We start from the raw sequence: 16,621 nt of genomic DNA on the forward strand, positions 1-16,621 counted from the left end.
TAAAGAGCCTCTCTGGGGCCAGGTCCCACAGAACAAAGTCCTGTGGTGGCAAGTGCCAGCTGGTCCTCTGGTCCTGCAAAAAATGGGTCTGTGAGCACTTTAGTGCCACAGCCCACAGGAACTACCCCCACCCCTGCTGTAGGTGCACAAGGGTGCCGTGGACACCAAGGTATGCCTAGTCCCCTGTAGCTGAGGCTGTGTCTCTGGACTTGAACTCCACGGCTGGGTATCAGGAGCTCCGTGAAGCCCAGTGCTGCTAAGCAGAGAGCAAGAGCCATCAGGAGGCTCAGAGGCCTCGGGTTAGGCTGTGCATTGCACCTGCTGGGTCTTCATTCACAGCTGAAGCACCGAAGACCTACGGTGGAGGCTTTTTCCCCTCCTTTAAGATGTATTCACAAGTTTTACACAATATCATTGTAAAACGGTAGCTCTTCTGTAGTTATAAGTAAAAACACTGTTCTTGGCATCCACAGGGTAGACTGGGAGGAGGGCAGGCAGTTTAACTTATAAGTTTTGGGAGTTCATTAACAAGAACTAGCAACTAGCAACAAATATAGTTTTTAAAAATATGGCCGAACTTGCCAGACGACAAGTTTGTGGGGCTCGTTTTGGGAATGGGAAGCAGAGAAGGGTCCTCCTTTGCAAGGCTGAAGGCCTGGCAAGTGAGAAGCTGGAAATACTTCTCTCCCGTGGAAACTCTGTTTCTAACAATGTTCACAATGTTGCTATTCCCACAGTTCACAATGTTACTGAGATCAAAACCCTTGGAAAGGGGATTTAAGGCTTATCTGTGACTTGCCTCAGTGTGTCCCCTCTTACACACTCCTGCTTTTATCTAAACACTTTAGTGCGGGGCCGCCTGGGTGGCTCAGTGGGTTAAAGCCTCTCCCTTCAGCTCAGGTCATGATTCCAGGGTCCTGGGATCGAGCCCCAAATCAGGCTCTCTGCTCTGAGGGGAGCCTGCTTCCTCCTCTCTCTCTGCCTGCCTCTGCCTACTTGTGATCTCTATCAAATAAATAAAATCTTAAAAAAAAATAATAAACACTTTAGTGCCCCTCGCAATGGTCAGCCCATGATAGGTCTGATCACTGCTCCTGCCTCGGTCCCCAGTTATGCCATCTTAGGGACTACGTGCTAAGGACCCGGGCCTGGACTTCTTTGCAGTAAAGACATCACAGTATACGATATGGTGACAGGAACTTTTAAAAAAACAAAAAACACGAAGCCAGCAATGTAGAGTCTGAAAAGTTTCTCATAATGTTAAAAACCATTTTAAATAAAGTTACTACATTTTCAGTAAAACTTAAGACGTCCTTCCTTGAAACAGAAACACTTGAAATTAAAACATGATTTTTTAAAAAATCATGAGCCCTGGGCCGAGCAGCCTGGGAGCTGCCTGCTTCCTCCGCTAAAGGCTCCTGGGGCTGTTCCGAAGTCCACGATCTGTAGGGTCTGATGCCATCAAGCTTCACTGGATGAAAATGGCCCAGGAAAATGCCCGTCCTGTCCCACAGGAAGCGTTTCCTTCAGTCCTCTTCCAGAGGACAGGGCTAGGGGAGGTCCGGGAAGAGAGCTGTGTGCTGAGTTCCTTCTTCTCCGACTCGAAGCAGTGACTCCAGGCCGCCATCAGTCATCGTAGTAGTAATCTAACTTGGTGAACACGGTTTTGCAGCCTTTGTCAGAGAAAACTCTCTCCTCTTTGGGGAAAAATGTCATCTCATCAGCCACTTTGGTTACAATGTCCTCGTCAATTTCAAAGCCTCGGGACTGCATTTCTACTCTGATGCACATTTTTAGGTGTTTATATTCCAGGGGGAGGAAGGGAACAAAATAATCAATGAGATTTCGGTCAATCAGGCTGCTATGCCAGAAGCCACCTGGGAAAAAGAGAAAGGTGGTGTTCGTCATTGTCCACCTGACCGCCCATCCATCAGACACACGTCCACCGGGTGTCTGTTGGGGGCCAGACCCGGAGGCGGAGCCCGCCATCTAGTGAGTCCCGTGTAACCCGGGAGCTCAATGCCCCCACGGAAGCCAAGCACAGGAGCCACGGGCTCAGGCTCAGGGGCGGCATCTCAGATGCACCTACAGATCTGAAGCAGGAGAGAGGCGCGCAGCCCAGAGTGCCGGGAACACGCAGAGAGGCAGGGCGGTGCGCAGGGAGCGGGGACCAACTTTCCAGGCTGGCAGAGTTTCAGAGAAAGTGCCAGGAGAGATGCTTCCCCAAAGGCACCTCATCAAGTCAAACTCAGGTGTGGTTAGTGGCTCTGTTATGAATATCAAAACACCTTTATGGCTCTTGTCCCTTCGGAAATTCTGAGTGCTTTAGATCTGTGCCCGAAGGCAGAGAGCAAATACTATTTCTCATTACAAATCGTAACTGGAGCATCCGCTCTACTCTCCCAGCAGCGCTTTGCACACAACTGGTGCTCAATAAAGATCTCACTGCCTGGCTGGGGTGAAGTTGGCCGTGGGAGGAAACAAAACGAGTGGCCGAGCAGTAACGGGGGCAGCTCCTTTCCTGAAGGCCTGCTCTGCGTCGGGCAAGCCCTGGGCCCTGGGCAGACACGGACGCTGCCCTCAGGGGTTCACAACCCGACAAGGCAGTACACGGACGATTTCAGATAGTGCCTGGGGCTCTGAGCACCGAGATGGGGCGAGCGGGCATGGAGGACAGGCTCCTGGGCCAGAGTGGGCGGACATGGCCCGGCTGAGGAGGTGACCTCTGGCAGGAAGCAGCACGACAAGAAACCGACTATCGGGAAAGTGTTCTGGCGGAACAATGATCTCAGATGGGGTCTCCTGAAAAACCATCTACGAACCGCTCCCCAGTTTGTACCCTCGGCCGGACTGCCCCACTGGCGCCCCCTGCCCCAGCACCCCACTGGAACGGCCAGCCATGTGCCCCGCATCTCTCTACAAGGGTGCCTCGCTCACGGTCCACACCTGTCTCCAGCTGGCACCCGGCCCCACATACTTGCAACTCTGCACTCTGTCCCCCCGAAATGGCAGCACCACCCTTCCCTGGTCAAGCGGGATCCCCGAGCCGGCGCTCTCGCACCCCCACACTGATCCAGGAAATCTCATCCTGCCGTCTGTAGGTTTCTCCCTTCAAAATGCATCCTCATCCCGCTGTGTCTCCCGATTCTACTGATGGCATGAGGGGCCGGGCCACCAGCGTCTGTCCCCCAAGCCGCTGCACAGCTCCCACCCAGGGTCCCTGCCCCGGCTGCCTTCAGTCCACTCTCCCCCCAGCACCCAGCGTGGTCCTGTTAAAACCAAGTCTGGTCATGACGCTGTTGCTCCAAACAACCCAGGGGCTCCCTCCTCCTTTGGGAGTCAAACCCAAAGCCTCCCTAGGGCCCTCCAGGCCTCCGATGACCAGCACCCCCAATGCAAGCCTTGCCTCTTATCTAACCCCCTATCCTGTTGTTTTTCCTGGACTGCCACAGTCTACACGGTGACCCTAGGCATTCCCCCACCTCGGTAACCCTGCATGTGCTGTTCCCTCTGATGGAATGCTGTTCCCTGTGGTAGCCACATGGCTCACTCCCTCAGTCCTTGGCTCAGCTCAAGTGTTACCCTCACGATGAGCCATCCCTGAGCGCATCACTGGAAACTGCAGCCTATACTCACTCCAGCACCCCCAAACCTCCATCACTGACTTACTTTTTACCTACTGGAGAGGAAGAGATATCTCCACCTTTATACAGATACCGAAATCCATCATCTGATGCCTTTCCTTCCTTATTTATGATTATTGGGATAAAAATTTGCTTTTGTTTATTGTTATGAGGATAAGGATTTGCTTTTGTTCATTGTTTTGTGCCCTGTTTCTGGACCAGTACCTGCCACCAAGTAGGTGCTCAATGAACACCAGTGGAATGAATGAATGAGTTCAGCCATCTGCCTGGGGCTGTGGTCAGTAAATAGCTGAGCCAAGTCTGCTTGATTCTGAAGCTTATACTCAGGAACTCATTGTAATTCCCCAGAATGTGGGTCCCAAGCTACCGGCCTCAATTGCTAAAGCATTCAGGCTTAAGGTTTCTAGTGCATGTGTTCCTACTGTTTCGCATGCCAATGAACCACCCAACAGATTACAAAATACCCGGGCTTTCATCAGTAATATTCCGCCTGCACAAACGGACACACAACACCCCCATACTGTTCGTGTATTTCTACAGTAGAAGAAGTTTCTTGTTTCAAAGGAGAACTTTTGTTTTCTAAGCTCAAAAGGAACCTGAACAGAGCAGACTTAAATGGTAACAGTCAGCCTGCGTGGCTCCCAGGTTACCAGGTGAGTCATTTTGCATCATGGGGAATTCTCATCGCCAAGGGTTCAAGGTCAAAGGTGTGTGTGTTCACCAGAAAAATCACGAGCTGGGCAGTGAAAAGCTCAGCTCTGGGGACCAGAGACACCAAACAGGCTGGGTAGCCTTGGGCAAGCAGCTCCCTCTAGGCCTCCATTTCCTTGGGGATGATGACAGTTTCTACCCCAAGAGTTACTGTGGAGATCAAAGGAAATCTGCAGGTCGAGTGTTCAACACGGCGCCCAGTGCAGAACACGGGCCCACTGCTGCTTGGCTTTTGATCTTGCGCACAGAATCTCAGAGCTCCAGGACAGCACACAGGAGGAAGGGACCCGACAGACCCTCTCCTCTGGAGGCACCCCAACAGCCTTCCTTGCTCACCTGGCTGCTTTTATTCCATAAAGGAAAAGGATTTAGCTAAAGAAAACACGGAGAGTCACCTAAAGTTTAACACAGAGTCTTCTGAGAAATTCTGCCTCAGTAGATCAGGGAAGGGACTGAGAATCCGCCTTGCTAGCCAGCTCCCAGGCCATGGCCAGGCTGAGGACCTACAGCTCAGGGACGCAGGATCACGAATGTGATGGGTTAGGAGCGCCGGCACTTACTATTCTTGTTATTGAAGGCGGACACGGACAAGGCTGGCTCCATGTCTTTGAGCTTGATCTCCTCCCTCTGCTTCCCACTTCTCCAGAAATCTAAAGCCACGTCTGTGATCCTTTCGGCTCCAGCATTGCTACAACAGAATTCCGGGGAGTGAGGACTGGGTTTTGTGCCAAAGCCCACGGACTTGGGCTCAAAGAGTTCTTCAAGCAGGTCCCGGCCCCGACCTTACCTGAGAAATATGAAGATGGCTTTCTGGTAGGAGACCCCGTCCAAGTGGTCATAATAGTCTAGAAAAGGCTTGATGGCATCTATGAGGCCCGCATGCATCTTGTCCATCTCATCGAAGATGAAGATGGACCTCGCGCAGGCACTGACGTTGCCGCGGATCCACAACTGTAACTGGTCCTGAATGACAAGGGGCAAAAGCCACTCAAAGTTCTCAGCAAGTGCAGCAAACACGCGGTGCAAGCATCAGCACTACAACTGTTCGCACGATGGCCCAGTATATGAAGTGTTTGCTGGGGGTATGGCACCTTGAGAAGAACTTGACCCACACAAGCTCCTTGGTTCCTCAGAACTCCCCACAGTGTGCTTTATCATACCCATTTTACAGATAAGGAGGCTGAGGCACACAGCTTCCTCATTTTGCCCAAGATTACAAAATTAGTATGCGGTAGAGCTGGGATGTGAAGCCGGCTCTGCCCACTTCCAGAGCCCCATGTTGATTGTTGTGTGGCTATCCTAGTGGTGCTGTGTCACTGAGTTCCTGGTCCTTGTCATTAAAATGGCGACATTAATAGATATCCTGTGTACACCGGCCTTCTTCAATCCCAAGACTACACAGCTGCCAGGTGGGGAGAGTTAGGACTCACAACCAGGTGTGTCTGCTGCCAAAGCCCAGGCTCTTATTTATCAGTGAGTTAAACTGTACAAGGAGTTTGCAACACTTTGGCCGAACAACCTCAGGCCTTTCTAGAAATGTCTCCTGTTTTACAAAATGAGTTACAGGTCATGATCTTTAGATTGGATGTGATGACATCCATGTAACCCCACTTACTTAGAAACCCCACTTACTAAAAAGAGTATTCCTGGAGAGCCCGATTTTCAGCAACCACCACGGAGCTGAGAAGGTGTAACCACTCCACACAACCTCAAACCCTCCCGAACCTCCACACCTTTCAAAGGGAACCTACACCTGTAGAAGAGAAGACTCAGGGCTCACTCACTCCAACACGGAATTCCCAAATCCCACCCACCCCACAAAGACACCGCTGCCACCCCAGCATCATCCAGGAAAGATTCCAAAATTCTGCTCTTGCCTTATACAGCGTGATGTTGGAGGCGTGTGGAAAGTGCAGCGTGGCCACAAACAGGTGGACATAGTCACTGTTCAGACCACCCTCGTAAATATTCTCCGCGATGATCTTGCTGACAAAATTTTTGCCCGTGCCCGTCCACCCGTGCAGAGAGAGGGTCAGCGGTTTCTTCGGCTTCGGGTTGCTTATGAAGCCGGACACGGCATTTAAGATGACTTTCTTTGCAAGATGCTGTCCGAAGAGCTTGCTGTCCAGATCCTTCTGCAGCGCTGGGAGAAACAAAGCTAGTCAGGGAGGGAGTGTCGGCGCGTCTGCCGAAGTCCAGCCGAGTGTACAGGCCGTGAGAGCCCGCGGAACCTGCTAAGCTCGCCGAGCGCGGGCTGAAACGCTGACGTAGGTCAGCACTGGGCCCGCAGGTGGCCGTGGGCCTGGAGGCCTCCCCCGGCCGGCCCTGCCCCTTCTCCGCGCCCCGCTCCGCAGGGCTGCGGTTCGGCCGCCGCTCCCGGCGCGGGAAGACCTCCCACCGCCCCTCTTGCCTCTGGCTGGGAAGAAGCGAAACTCTCGGCGGAGGAAGCGGCCCGGCCCGCAGCCCCCCTGTTCGGTTCTCCGGCCAAATCCGGTCCGTCCGTGGTCGTGGCCTTGAGCCGGGCGCCCCTCCGCCCGGGCCGCTCCGGCTGCGGCTCCGACCCCCGACCCCGACCCCGGCCTGCCGCCCGACCCCCGCCTCCGACGCCCGCCCCGCCCGTCCTACCTTCCCGGCTGAGGCTCCGCTTCTGGCCGCAGCACTCCGTGAAGAGGCAGTAGAGACGCGGGTAGATGTAGCCGGTGAGGACGCCGGCCAGGGCCAGGCCCAGGCTGATAGGCTCCACCGCCCGCACCGCCAACGGAGCCAGCAGCAGCAGGCCCAGCGCGGCCCGGCCCAGCTTCATGCCCGGACCCGCGCCTCCCTGCGCGTTCTCGCGCTGCCCCAGGCCGGCGCTACTGCCAGAATGCGCTTCCGGTTCCTCCCTGCCGCGGCCGCCATCTTTGTGCGGGGCGGGCCTCTTTACGTCGTCGCGGCCGCCATCTTTGTGCCGGGCGGAGCCCTTTCCGGCTTCCGGGAGGTGAGCGCCGGAGGCCGCTGGGGGCGTTTTTTTTGTTTTTTTTTTTTTCCCCAAAGACTGTTTTCCGGGAACGAATTTAGATCTATAGAAAAATGAAGACTGTATAACTCTATACCTTCCCACGCAATTCCCCGTATTATTAACATACTAGTGTGTTACATTTGTTAAAATTAATGAACCTATATTGATACAACGAAAGTTTGTTCATTTTTCCTTAGTTTTTACCTGATGTCGCATGTCTGATTTAGGTCCCGTCCAAGATACATTCTGTTTCGTTCTCATGTCTCCTCAGGCTCCTCTTTGGCTAAGACTGTTTCTCACGCTCTCCTTGGTTTTGATGGCCTTGACAGTTTCGGGGAGGCTGGTCAAATCTTTGGTTGGCTTCCCCGCTATCGGGATGTGATGTTCTTATACGCTTAGACTGGGGATATGTGTTGGGGCGGAGCATACTCACACAGGCAGAGTGCTATCATGACATATGAAGGATACATACCAGCAACGTGATTTATGACTGTTGCTGACCTTCAGCGCCTGGATGAGGCAGTGTTCGTCCGATTTTGCCAGGGAAAGTTACTTGCCCTCACTCACCCATTCATTCATGGTTTTGAGGACTGCCCGGGTGTTGGGTTATGGACTAGACGCTGGGGACTAGAGGAAAAAAACAAACAAGACATCCATGATTCCTGCCTTCACTGATCATGCATTCTAATAGCGGAAGGAATACAAAAATAAAAACTATCTCCATTTTACAGATGAGAAAACAGGCTCAGAGGAAAAGAGATTGGTCCGAGGGTACAGTAGGCGGTGAGCAGAGCTCAGCTCTGACTCTAAAGCCAAAGTCCTCTAACCACAACACCCACTCTAAAAATCAGCCCAGAGGTCAACCAACCTGCTCATCCTTTCTTGTCTTGACCTGTGTTAAGTGCCTCAGGAAAATGACAGCCCAGGGGGCACCGCCCCCCACAGCCCACGGCTTGGATCCTGTCCACATCTCTTAAACAAAATGAGAAAAATCTCTCAGGAACACGGTTCCGCATTTGAGCTGCCCATGCCCCAGGCTCCCAACACATTACCTAGTGTTGGTAGAAGGAGACACAGTTCAAACAGGAAGGTTGGATTTGTTTCATATTTAATACTCAAGTGCTGAAAATGATATAAATTTTTTCTTTCTTATTGAAAAGGAATAGGTAACTTTGTAAAAGTCAGAAAATGCCAGTGTCCCTTTGACCCCATCCTAGGTTTTTCTGCTGTCAGCTAGATCCAGCATAAATAGTGACGGATGCATTTCTGAACTCCAGATATTGGAAAGTAGAAGACACGATTGCATATATAATAATGAACAGCACAATCTAAAGGGTTTTATCTCACTCTGAACACAGCTGTTTCCTCCTGACCCAGAGCCAATATTAAGAGAAAGTCAACATATTTACAAACGAGACTTAACAACGCTCACAAGAATAGAGTTTGCCCACAAATAGGGAAACTACACATTGTTTTGTTTCAAAAGGTTATAAATGCGGTGCCTGAAAAATCCAGCAGGTAAGCAGCAGGGCTAAGAGGGTCTGTTTGGGGACCAGTCTGCTAGCAAATGAGCAAACTGCTGTCCAGGAAGCCTTTTTGTCGGCGGGGGTGTGGCATGGTGGGCCTTGGGGAACGGAGGGGACGCTGCATTTTACGTCCCAGTCTGCACTTTTCCCTTTCAACACCCTTAGTACCGTCTGTTCATCTTCTTGAACTTCTCATAGTGATAGTCGTCAGTGGCCTTCTCATTAGCGGGCCGTTTGCGATTAGGAGGGGATCCTGCGAAGGCAAAGAGGAAAAGCCATTGGCCATGCTGGAAACTGCTGAGAGGTTCTGCTTTGGCTGGGACCACGCCGGTCTCATTCCCCACAGGAGGCCCAGGTGCTACCACCGTGAACAGGAACATAGTAGGGCCTCAGTGAATACTTGTTACTGAGTGAATGAAAATAAACAGAGGTTGGGGGCGCCTGGGTGGCTCAGTGGGTTAAGCCTCTGCCTTCAGCTCAGGTCATGATCCCAGAGTCCTGGGATCGAGCCCCGCATCGGGCTCTCTGCTCAGCAGGGACCCTGCTTCCCCTCCTCTCTCTCTGCCTACTTGTGATCTCTGTCAAATAAATAAACAAAATCTTAAAATAAATAAATAAATAGAGGTTGGAGTCAGGTGACCGTACGGTGGCCTAGGCTACACAGCAACAGATGAGGTGACCAGTCGGAGGGTGTTTTCAACTGCAGTGAGAGTGTGACTGAGCACGAAGCCTGGTGCCCGATACTTTCAGATACAACTTCTTTCCCCCAATTCTAACGGGGGCCTGTTGCCATCACTGTCCAGAGAGCTCAAGTGACTTCCACACTACTGCTCAGAAAGGGAAGGGACGCTGAGATTGGAACCTGAGTCTGGTGACGCCAAAGTCCTTGCTTACCGTGTGTGAATGACACAAAGCTGCAGGAACTGAAGACTATGCAACTGGGACGTTACAGAAAATAATTTCTCAAGAGGGAGGGAAGGGAAAACAGTCTGGATGTTTCAGAAGCCTCAGCAACTTCTGCATGTTACCAGCATCGCCATTTTATCCCGTTGTTGATAAAAAAGGCGACACCCCCCCCGGTGCTGGCGAGCATGAGGGAAAGGGGCGCAGGTGGACGCTGCCAGCAGAGGAACAAATCGCCGCACGCCTGGAGGAGCGTTTGGCGACTTCGTGGCATGGAGCGAAGGACATAATACAGGCAAAACAGCCTTTAAATCAGGAAAAATGAGAAACAACCTAAGTGTCCAACCAGAGGGAACCGCAGTAAATCCACACAATAGAACATGAGGTGGCCACTGAACGGGCAACTATGTATTTACTGTCACGGAGAGACACGCAGGGCACACTACCGAGTAAAACACTGTGAGATCCTATTAAATATGTATCTGCTGTATGTTTCTTTCTTTCTTTTTTTTTTTAATTAAGATTTTATTTATTTATTTGCCAGAGAGAGAGAGAGAGCGAGCACAGGCAGACAGAGTGGCAGGCAGAGGGAGAAGCAGGCTCCCTGCCTAGCGAGGAGCCCGATGTGGGACTCGATCCCAGGACGCTGGGATCATGACCTGAGCCGAAGGCAGCTGCTTAACCAACTGAGCCACCCAGACGTCCCATCTGCTGTATGTTTCTATATACGTAATTTCTTTTAAGCCTGGAAGGTTATCCATAAAAACGTCAATGGCACTCATCTTTGGGTGTTGTGAGTAACATTCAATGTATTTTGATTATTGAAGTCAATAATTTTTGATAACTGAAATTTCTAAGTCTCTATTATAATTTGACAGCCCAGTGAATCTTCAGAGCGACCCCAAATATTTGGTTTTATGATGGTCCCCATGGACCGGTGAGTAATTGGAGGCTTAGAAAAGGGAAGGCAGTGGCCACGGTCCAGAGCATGGAGTGGAACCTGGCTGTCTTGGCCCCAAAGCCCACGTTCCACCCCTGCAGAGGCCACCCTGCCTCCACGGGCCCCGATGACCGCTCCAGGCAGCCCTGCGGCCCCTGCTGTACTCACGCTCGGGCTCTGGCTTCTCCGTGTCCCCCACTCTCAAGGGCCGGGCTTTGGGCTCTTCTTTGTTTCTCCGTATGGGGGCATTGAGCTCCTCATGATAAACTGGATCAAAAAGAGCCCAGGGGACACTTAAGACAAAATACGGGAGCCAGGGAACCTCCCCAGTGGGGCAGGGCTACTTCCCCAGAGAAGCTTACATCGGTTGTGCTGCACGTAATTCACAGCCATGTTCGTGGGCACGAAAGATGTCTCGCTGTCTTTCTTCTTGTTCTGCTGCTCTGCCAGCAGACGGGCCTTGGCATCCTCCGTGGAAATGATGTTTTTTATTTTAGCACTGTGGGGAGAAGGGGGCCATGCTGTGTATTAGACCTTCTCACCTCTGGTCCTCAGACAGAATTCACGGTCAGGCTGGAAGCCACCACTGTGTAAGGAGATCCGCTCCTAGAGCACAGTGTTCTACAGCTGACCTACCACTCTCCTACACACGTGTTCTCACGTGTTCTCACAGCTGCCGGAGATGCAGGACGTACTGTCCTCTTCTGATCAAGAGGAAACTGAGCCTCAAAGAAGAAAAAAGAATTGCCTAGGGCTCAGAGCTAGTAAGGCCAGAAAAGAGGTGAGAATCCAGAAGTCTCCCCACTTCCTACTACACCCAAAGAGGATTCTGACCATCGCATTTCTTCCATGACGATCCCATGTTAGAACAGATGTTTTGCAAAAAATAAAAAGGAGGATCATGGGCTGGTAAACCTTGAACATTGCTCCTGCTAGAATAAAAGAGGAAGATAAGGGTCTGATTATCTTAAGGGCTGTGAACAGAGACTGAATAAAAATAAACACCTGTATACAAATATCCAGTCATTATGTTGTGTACCAGAAACCAATATAATGTTACATGTTGATTATGTCTCAATACACAAAATATCTAACTTTTGCGTTCAGGAGACTTTCCCTTAAGTCTAATAACACTGACCAAATCCTTCAGAGACACTGTTGGCACACGTATCTCAGCTTGCCAGAGAAAATAGTTATTATTTGTGTATTTGTGGCTTTCCAAGGAGATAGGCAAGAAACAGTCCCCTTCACTGGAAACCAGAGCGCTTTTCGGGGGGCTGGGGCAGGAGAGGGACCAGACCAGGGGTCTGAAACATACTCGATGCCAAGGTCCACCTCGGGGATGCCACTGAGCATCTGGTTGGAAAGCATCTCTTCGGTCTTCTTTGCTGAGGAAACGCGGATGTTTTCTGGAAGTTCGTAAAGACAGTCCTCTGCATTCTTCGGCTTGACTTTCTGTTCCTCGTGTTCTACAATCCCCTTCCTCTTTTTCAGCTCTGTCTCAATGTACTTCATCCTGAAACGAGAAAGTCACATACCTCAGGGAGGGAGCCAGGAGATTCACAAAACTTGTCTTGAAAATTAGTTGTTTCTGGGGCGCCTGGGTGGCTTCGTCGGTTAAGCATCTGCCTTCAGCTCAAGTCATGATCTCAGGGTCCTGGGATCAAGCCCTGCATCGGGCTCCCCGCTGCCTTTGGATAATTCTAGAAATGTCATCTAAAACTAAACATCTTACACTCTAGTTGCAGCCAACTCCGAATCGCTAATACCCAGACTGATACCTACATGTCAGCATCCTCGTCCCTTCGGTTGGTTTCTGCAGAAAATGATGTTCCCAGGTGGAGATCTTCCTCCTCACTGATCCTAAGGGAAGAAGCAATGAAGCGGAGTCTTAAAGTTACAACTCAGTGAGGCTGCAATCGATATTATACAAATAAAACACATACAGACAGTATGTCCCGCTTCTGGTTGGGAAAAAATATATATGTGATATGGAAATAAGAAGAAATAGAAGCAAGCAAACTTGTCCTCTGGAGATTTCTCTGGGGAATGAGTAGATACTTTTATTTCTTGCTTTTCTATTATTTTTATAATTGCATTTTTGCGTTTCTTAAGAGAGAAAAACATTAAAAAAAAAAAAAGAAGAAAAACAAAACTTCCACATAGGTTTGAAACACACTAAACAATTCACCTTTATGAAGGAGAATGGCCACAGCGCACTAAACTAACTTTTCAAGCGTTTTTGCTTTTGGGGTGCTTGGGTGGTTCAGTCCATTGAACATCTTTTTCCTTTTTTTTAAGGTTTATTTGAGAGAGAGAGAGAGAGAGAGCAGGGGGAGGGGCAAAAGGAGAGGCAGACTCCCCGCTGAGCAGGGAGACTGGATCCCAGGACCCTGGGATTATTACCTGAGCTGAAGGCAGCCGCCTCACTGATGCAGCCACTCAGGCACCGGGAGCATCTGACTCTTGATTCCAGCTCAGGTCATGATCTCAGGGTCATGGGTCCCAGTCCCACACTGGGCTCCACGCTTAGCAGAGAATCCACTTGAGATCTTCCCTCGCTCTCCCTCCACCCTCCCCCCAGCGTGTGCATGGGCGTACACTTTCTCTCTCAAATGAAGAAATAAAATTTTAAAAAAGAGTTTTGCTTTCACTTGGTTTTAAGCTACCTACTTTTTATAAAGCACCAAGGATACTTCAGGATGTCCCACTAAAGCTGCTGTTACAGGCCCCCACTATCTGGGGTCACATAGACCCAGGCAGAGGCTACAGGTCAGTGTGTGTCTCCATGAGGTCTACACTTACTTATCTTTGCCTCTTTCCTTCAGTTTCTTCATGTCCACCATACCGCCTGTCTTCATCTGGAAGGGATCATCCTGCAGAAAGTCGGATGAGCACAAAACACAGCTGAGAGGAAGCATCTATATTATTGGGAATGGACTTTTTTTTGTTTGTTTTAACACAGTCACCCACTGGAGAGCAGCGACAGCTCCCCATTACCCAGGGAGGCCCCCACAACTCACCACTAGGGTGGTCTCTTCTTGTACCTTTTCTCCCACCAGCAGGGCCACAGCACTGAGCAAAAACAAAAAGAAAGAGTGACAGAGAGGAAGAGTGAGTGAGTGAGAGATAGAGATAGAAATCGCATAACTGAGATATGAGGAAATACACTTAGAAAGTCTGTATGTGGCTACATTAGAGCAAAGGCAAGATCTGAGGAGTGGGCACCAAAGACAATTGGAAAAGCCTACAAGCATAAAACAGAGTTCAGCAAGCACTTTAGATGCTGGATGGGGGGGGGTGTGCAGTGAAGGTGTATACTCTCCTTCAAGGCCAGTGATACTATTTGGGCTTGGCAATCTCATTAAGATTTTGCCTTTGAGGGGCGCCTGGGTGGCTCAGTGGGTTAAAGCCTCTGCCTCCGGCTCAGGTCATGATCTTAGGGTCCTGGGATCGAGCCCCACATCGGGCTCTCTGCTCAGCGAGGAGCCTGCTTCCTCCTCTCTCTCTACCTGCTTCTCTGCCTACTTGCCTACTACTGTCTGTCAAATAAATAAAATCTTAAAAAAAAAAAAAAAGATTTTGCCTTTGGAGAACACAAAGCTGAAGACGAATGTAGAAAAAAGTACCTATTGCACTCCTGTTTGGTGAAACAATGACCTACTGTCCCCTACAAATGACCCCTGAGTAGGAGGTTAGTTGGCAAACTACGGCACATGTATGTGGTGGGCTAATATGCAGCCACTAAAAAGGATTTTGGAAAAATAAACCACATGATGCCCAAAATGTGAAAGTGAGTTGAAAAACAGCATAGAAGAAAAGTACTCACAACCTTTACAAGAGAAAGAAAACAGATCAGCCAGAACATTCAGTGTTAACACTGGTTGCCTGTGGATGGGAGAATTATGGGTGCTGCTTATTTTCTTGATTACACTTTTCTAAATTTTCCAAACTCTTAACAACCAACGGGCATTTCACAATCGGGGGCAATAAAAGTAGGAGTTAATCACTCATTTCTGCTCCTCTGGGGTAAAACTCAACACCACACAGCTCAGGCCATCTCCTGGTTAAACCTCTTTAAACAACAGTGGAATAAATAAAAAATAAAATAAAATGAAGAGGGGTGGACTCCTTGGAGGGCAGTGGAAGGTGTACAGAGGGTCAAGAGAAGAAGGTACGCCTGAGAGAGTTGTGATGGCGACCGAGGCGGGGGCGGGTCTCTGTCATCTCCACCTCCTCCTCCTCCCGGTCCCCCGGCGCGATACCCACCTCACCCCGTTGGGCCTCTTCCTCAAGTTCTGCACCTCGCGGGTCTCTTCTAGTTTTAATCTGAAAAAAGGCAACGCACAGACTGAGAGACCCTCCATGGAACTCAGACTCCAAGGGCAGCCTCTATTGGCACCCCTGCCCAGACGCTAAGCCGCCAGCACAATGGTCCGGAAGGCGACCCTGCGCTCAGGCCCACTGGGTGTCAGATCCACCGTGCATCGTGGGGACACCTCTCCCAATTGCGCGGCCTAGAGGCGGCGGCGTCATCCCCTAGGAGCCTCAGTTTTTGTCTGCAGAGAAGGACAACAATCTCGGCTCACAAAGAGGAGCCTAGCCGGTAATAAGTCCCACAGCCGGCTCTCTCTTCTGCCCCTTGGACGTCCCACCCCAAACGCACCGAACCTCCTCTGAGTCCTGCTCATCTTCCTCCGACTCTGAGTCTGCCCGACGCCGGCGGAAACTCTTGCCGGTGACCGGCATGGTCGCCCCGGCCCCGCTGTCCCGCCGCCGAGCCCCCGTACCGTGGCCGGGATGGCTTCCGGCGCGCAGCAGTGAGGTCAGAGCGCACACCGCCCGGCCCCGCCCCCAGCTCGCCTGGCCCCGCCCCCGGCCTGCACAGCCCGCCTAGCCCCACCCACACCCGTGGCGTCCCCCTCTCCTGATTGGGCTGCCAGGGGGAGGAGGCGGGACGCGGCCCGCCGATCCCAAGGCTCTGCGCTGTGCAGCTGTGAGCGCGCTTGACAGACAAGCGGTGGCGGCGCGGTTGCGACGGCAGGTGAGTTCCGGGCCGCCGCCGGCTGCTTCGGCGGGCCGGGCCTCTCCGAGCAGGGGCACCCCAGCCTGGCTCCGGGCCGGCTGGGGCTTGGCTCTGCCAGGTGCGCAGAACGCCGCTGCCAGGTGAGCGGAGCCCGGGACCCCCGGCCGCCGCCGCTCTCTCCCCTCCTCCGGCCGGCGCCCAGGGGTGTCCTCTGGGGCCCCACTTGGAGCCCTGGGGGGGGGGGGCTCGCTGCTTCTCCGGAACAGGGACCGCCATCTCTTTTATTTCTGCGGGGCCGGGCCCAGCGTTGAAAGCACGAGTGTGGCGTCTCGGGGCGCTGACTTATTTCCCCAGGGTCTGGGCCCTGACGTGCATTTTTTTTCTTTAGGGATAAACGATGAGCACTTCTTAGCAGTGGGGAACTAACGTGCTGGCGCCGGCTGCCCCGCTAATGATGGCCTCCAGCCCCTTCGTCCCCGCTTCCCATGTTTTGAACCCGCTCCGGAGGGTTTGAGGGGAGAGGGCCCCTCCTCGTGTGCTTGCCGGCCGCCTCCCCGGACCTCCGGGGGCCTTGTTGTCGTCCTTTGTCACGAGGACTGTCGCCCTGCCTTCCGCCCTTTCCACCTCGAGGATGCTGTGAGGATTAAGTTTATTTGAAAACAAACAGGCAGCAACGAACGCTTAGGAGAGAACTCAGTGTGTCCGTGATGGTTTACAGGACTTTTAGGAACCGCTTACACAGTTTTCCTTTTCTCTGTATAGGCCGGTCCTTTTCTTTGAAAGCACGGCGCTACTATGTGGCAGGCACTGGGCTAAGCATTATCTCCGTGAACTCCCACCGCAAGCCTAGGAAGTAGATCGAGTTATCGTTCA

At 51.7% G+C, this 16,621-nt stretch overlaps 3 protein-coding genes across 6 annotated transcripts in view; 1 reads left to right on the forward strand and 2 right to left on the reverse strand.

Moving 5' to 3' along the window:
- Window positions 1–1,234: 1,234 nt before the first annotated feature.
- Window positions 1,235–7,250, reverse strand: TOR1A (torsin family 1 member A). The gene is made up of 5 exons (XM_045082577.1): window positions 6,981–7,250; window positions 6,233–6,498; window positions 5,143–5,318; window positions 4,916–5,043; window positions 1,235–1,877 (listed from the first exon to the last, which is right to left on the reverse strand). Exons 1-5 carry the CDS (start codon window positions 7,156–7,158, stop codon window positions 1,627–1,629), a joined length of 999 nt encoding a protein of 332 aa, XP_044938512.1. The 5' UTR covers window positions 7,159–7,250; the 3' UTR covers window positions 1,235–1,626.
- A 1,194-nt stretch (window positions 7,251–8,444) lies between these two features.
- CUNH9orf78 (chromosome unknown C9orf78 homolog) lies at window positions 8,445–15,550 on the reverse strand. The gene is made up of 9 exons (XM_045082579.1): window positions 15,389–15,550; window positions 14,992–15,051; window positions 13,746–13,797; window positions 13,528–13,598; window positions 12,508–12,585; window positions 12,041–12,238; window positions 11,085–11,221; window positions 10,891–10,989; window positions 8,445–9,132 (listed from the first exon to the last, which is right to left on the reverse strand). Exons 1-9 carry the CDS (start codon window positions 15,469–15,471, stop codon window positions 9,041–9,043), a joined length of 870 nt encoding a protein of 289 aa, XP_044938514.1. The 5' UTR covers window positions 15,472–15,550; the 3' UTR covers window positions 8,445–9,040.
- Window positions 15,551–15,670: 120 nt separating this feature from the next.
- Window positions 15,671–16,621, forward strand: part of USP20 (ubiquitin specific peptidase 20) — a 43,179-nt gene continuing 42,228 nt past the window's right edge. For 3 of the 4 annotated variants that reach the window (XR_006607452.1, XM_004757118.3, XM_013058638.2), the window contains exon 1: window positions 15,671–15,766. The gene's annotated coding sequence lies outside the window, so the exon portion shown is untranslated. Of the gene's footprint in view, window positions 15,889–16,621 lie in introns of all 4 variants that reach the window. The other variant, XM_045082580.1, reaches the window with a different exon arrangement.

The sequence above is a fragment of the Mustela putorius genome, unplaced genomic scaffold (assembly GCF_011764305.1).
Source record: "Mustela putorius furo isolate JIRA1106 unplaced genomic scaffold, ASM1176430v1.1 tig00000596_pilon_pilon_pilon, whole genome shotgun sequence".
Classification (NCBI taxonomy): domain Eukaryota; kingdom Metazoa; phylum Chordata; class Mammalia; order Carnivora; family Mustelidae; genus Mustela; species Mustela putorius.

Bases quoted from the DNA above. Each gene is read 5' to 3' on its own strand.
- TOR1A (XM_045082577.1), bottom strand. From the start codon at position 7,158: ATGAAGCTGGGCCGGGCCGCGCTGGGCCTGCTGCTGCTGGCTCCGTTG. The intron at 6,499-6,980 runs GTAGGACGGGCG...TGTTTCTCCCAG, and splicing joins GCGGAGCCTCAGCCGGGAAG to CGCTGCAGAAGGATCTGGAC. The intron at 5,319-6,232 runs GCAAGAGCAGAA...CTTGTCATTCAG, and splicing joins CCAACATCACGCTGTATAAG to GACCAGTTACAGTTGTGGAT.
- CUNH9orf78 (XM_045082579.1), bottom strand. From the start codon at position 15,471: ATGCCGGTCACCGGCAAGAGTTTCCGCCGGCGTCGGGCAGACTCAGAG. The intron at 10,990-11,084 runs GTAAGCTTCTCT...TTTTTGATCCAG, and splicing joins TTACGTGCAGCACAACCGAT to TTTATCATGAGGAGCTCAAT. The intron at 9,133-10,890 runs GTGAGTACAGCA...TTGCCTTCGCAG, and splicing joins GGAGAAGCCAGAGCCCGAGC to GATCCCCTCCTAATCGCAAA.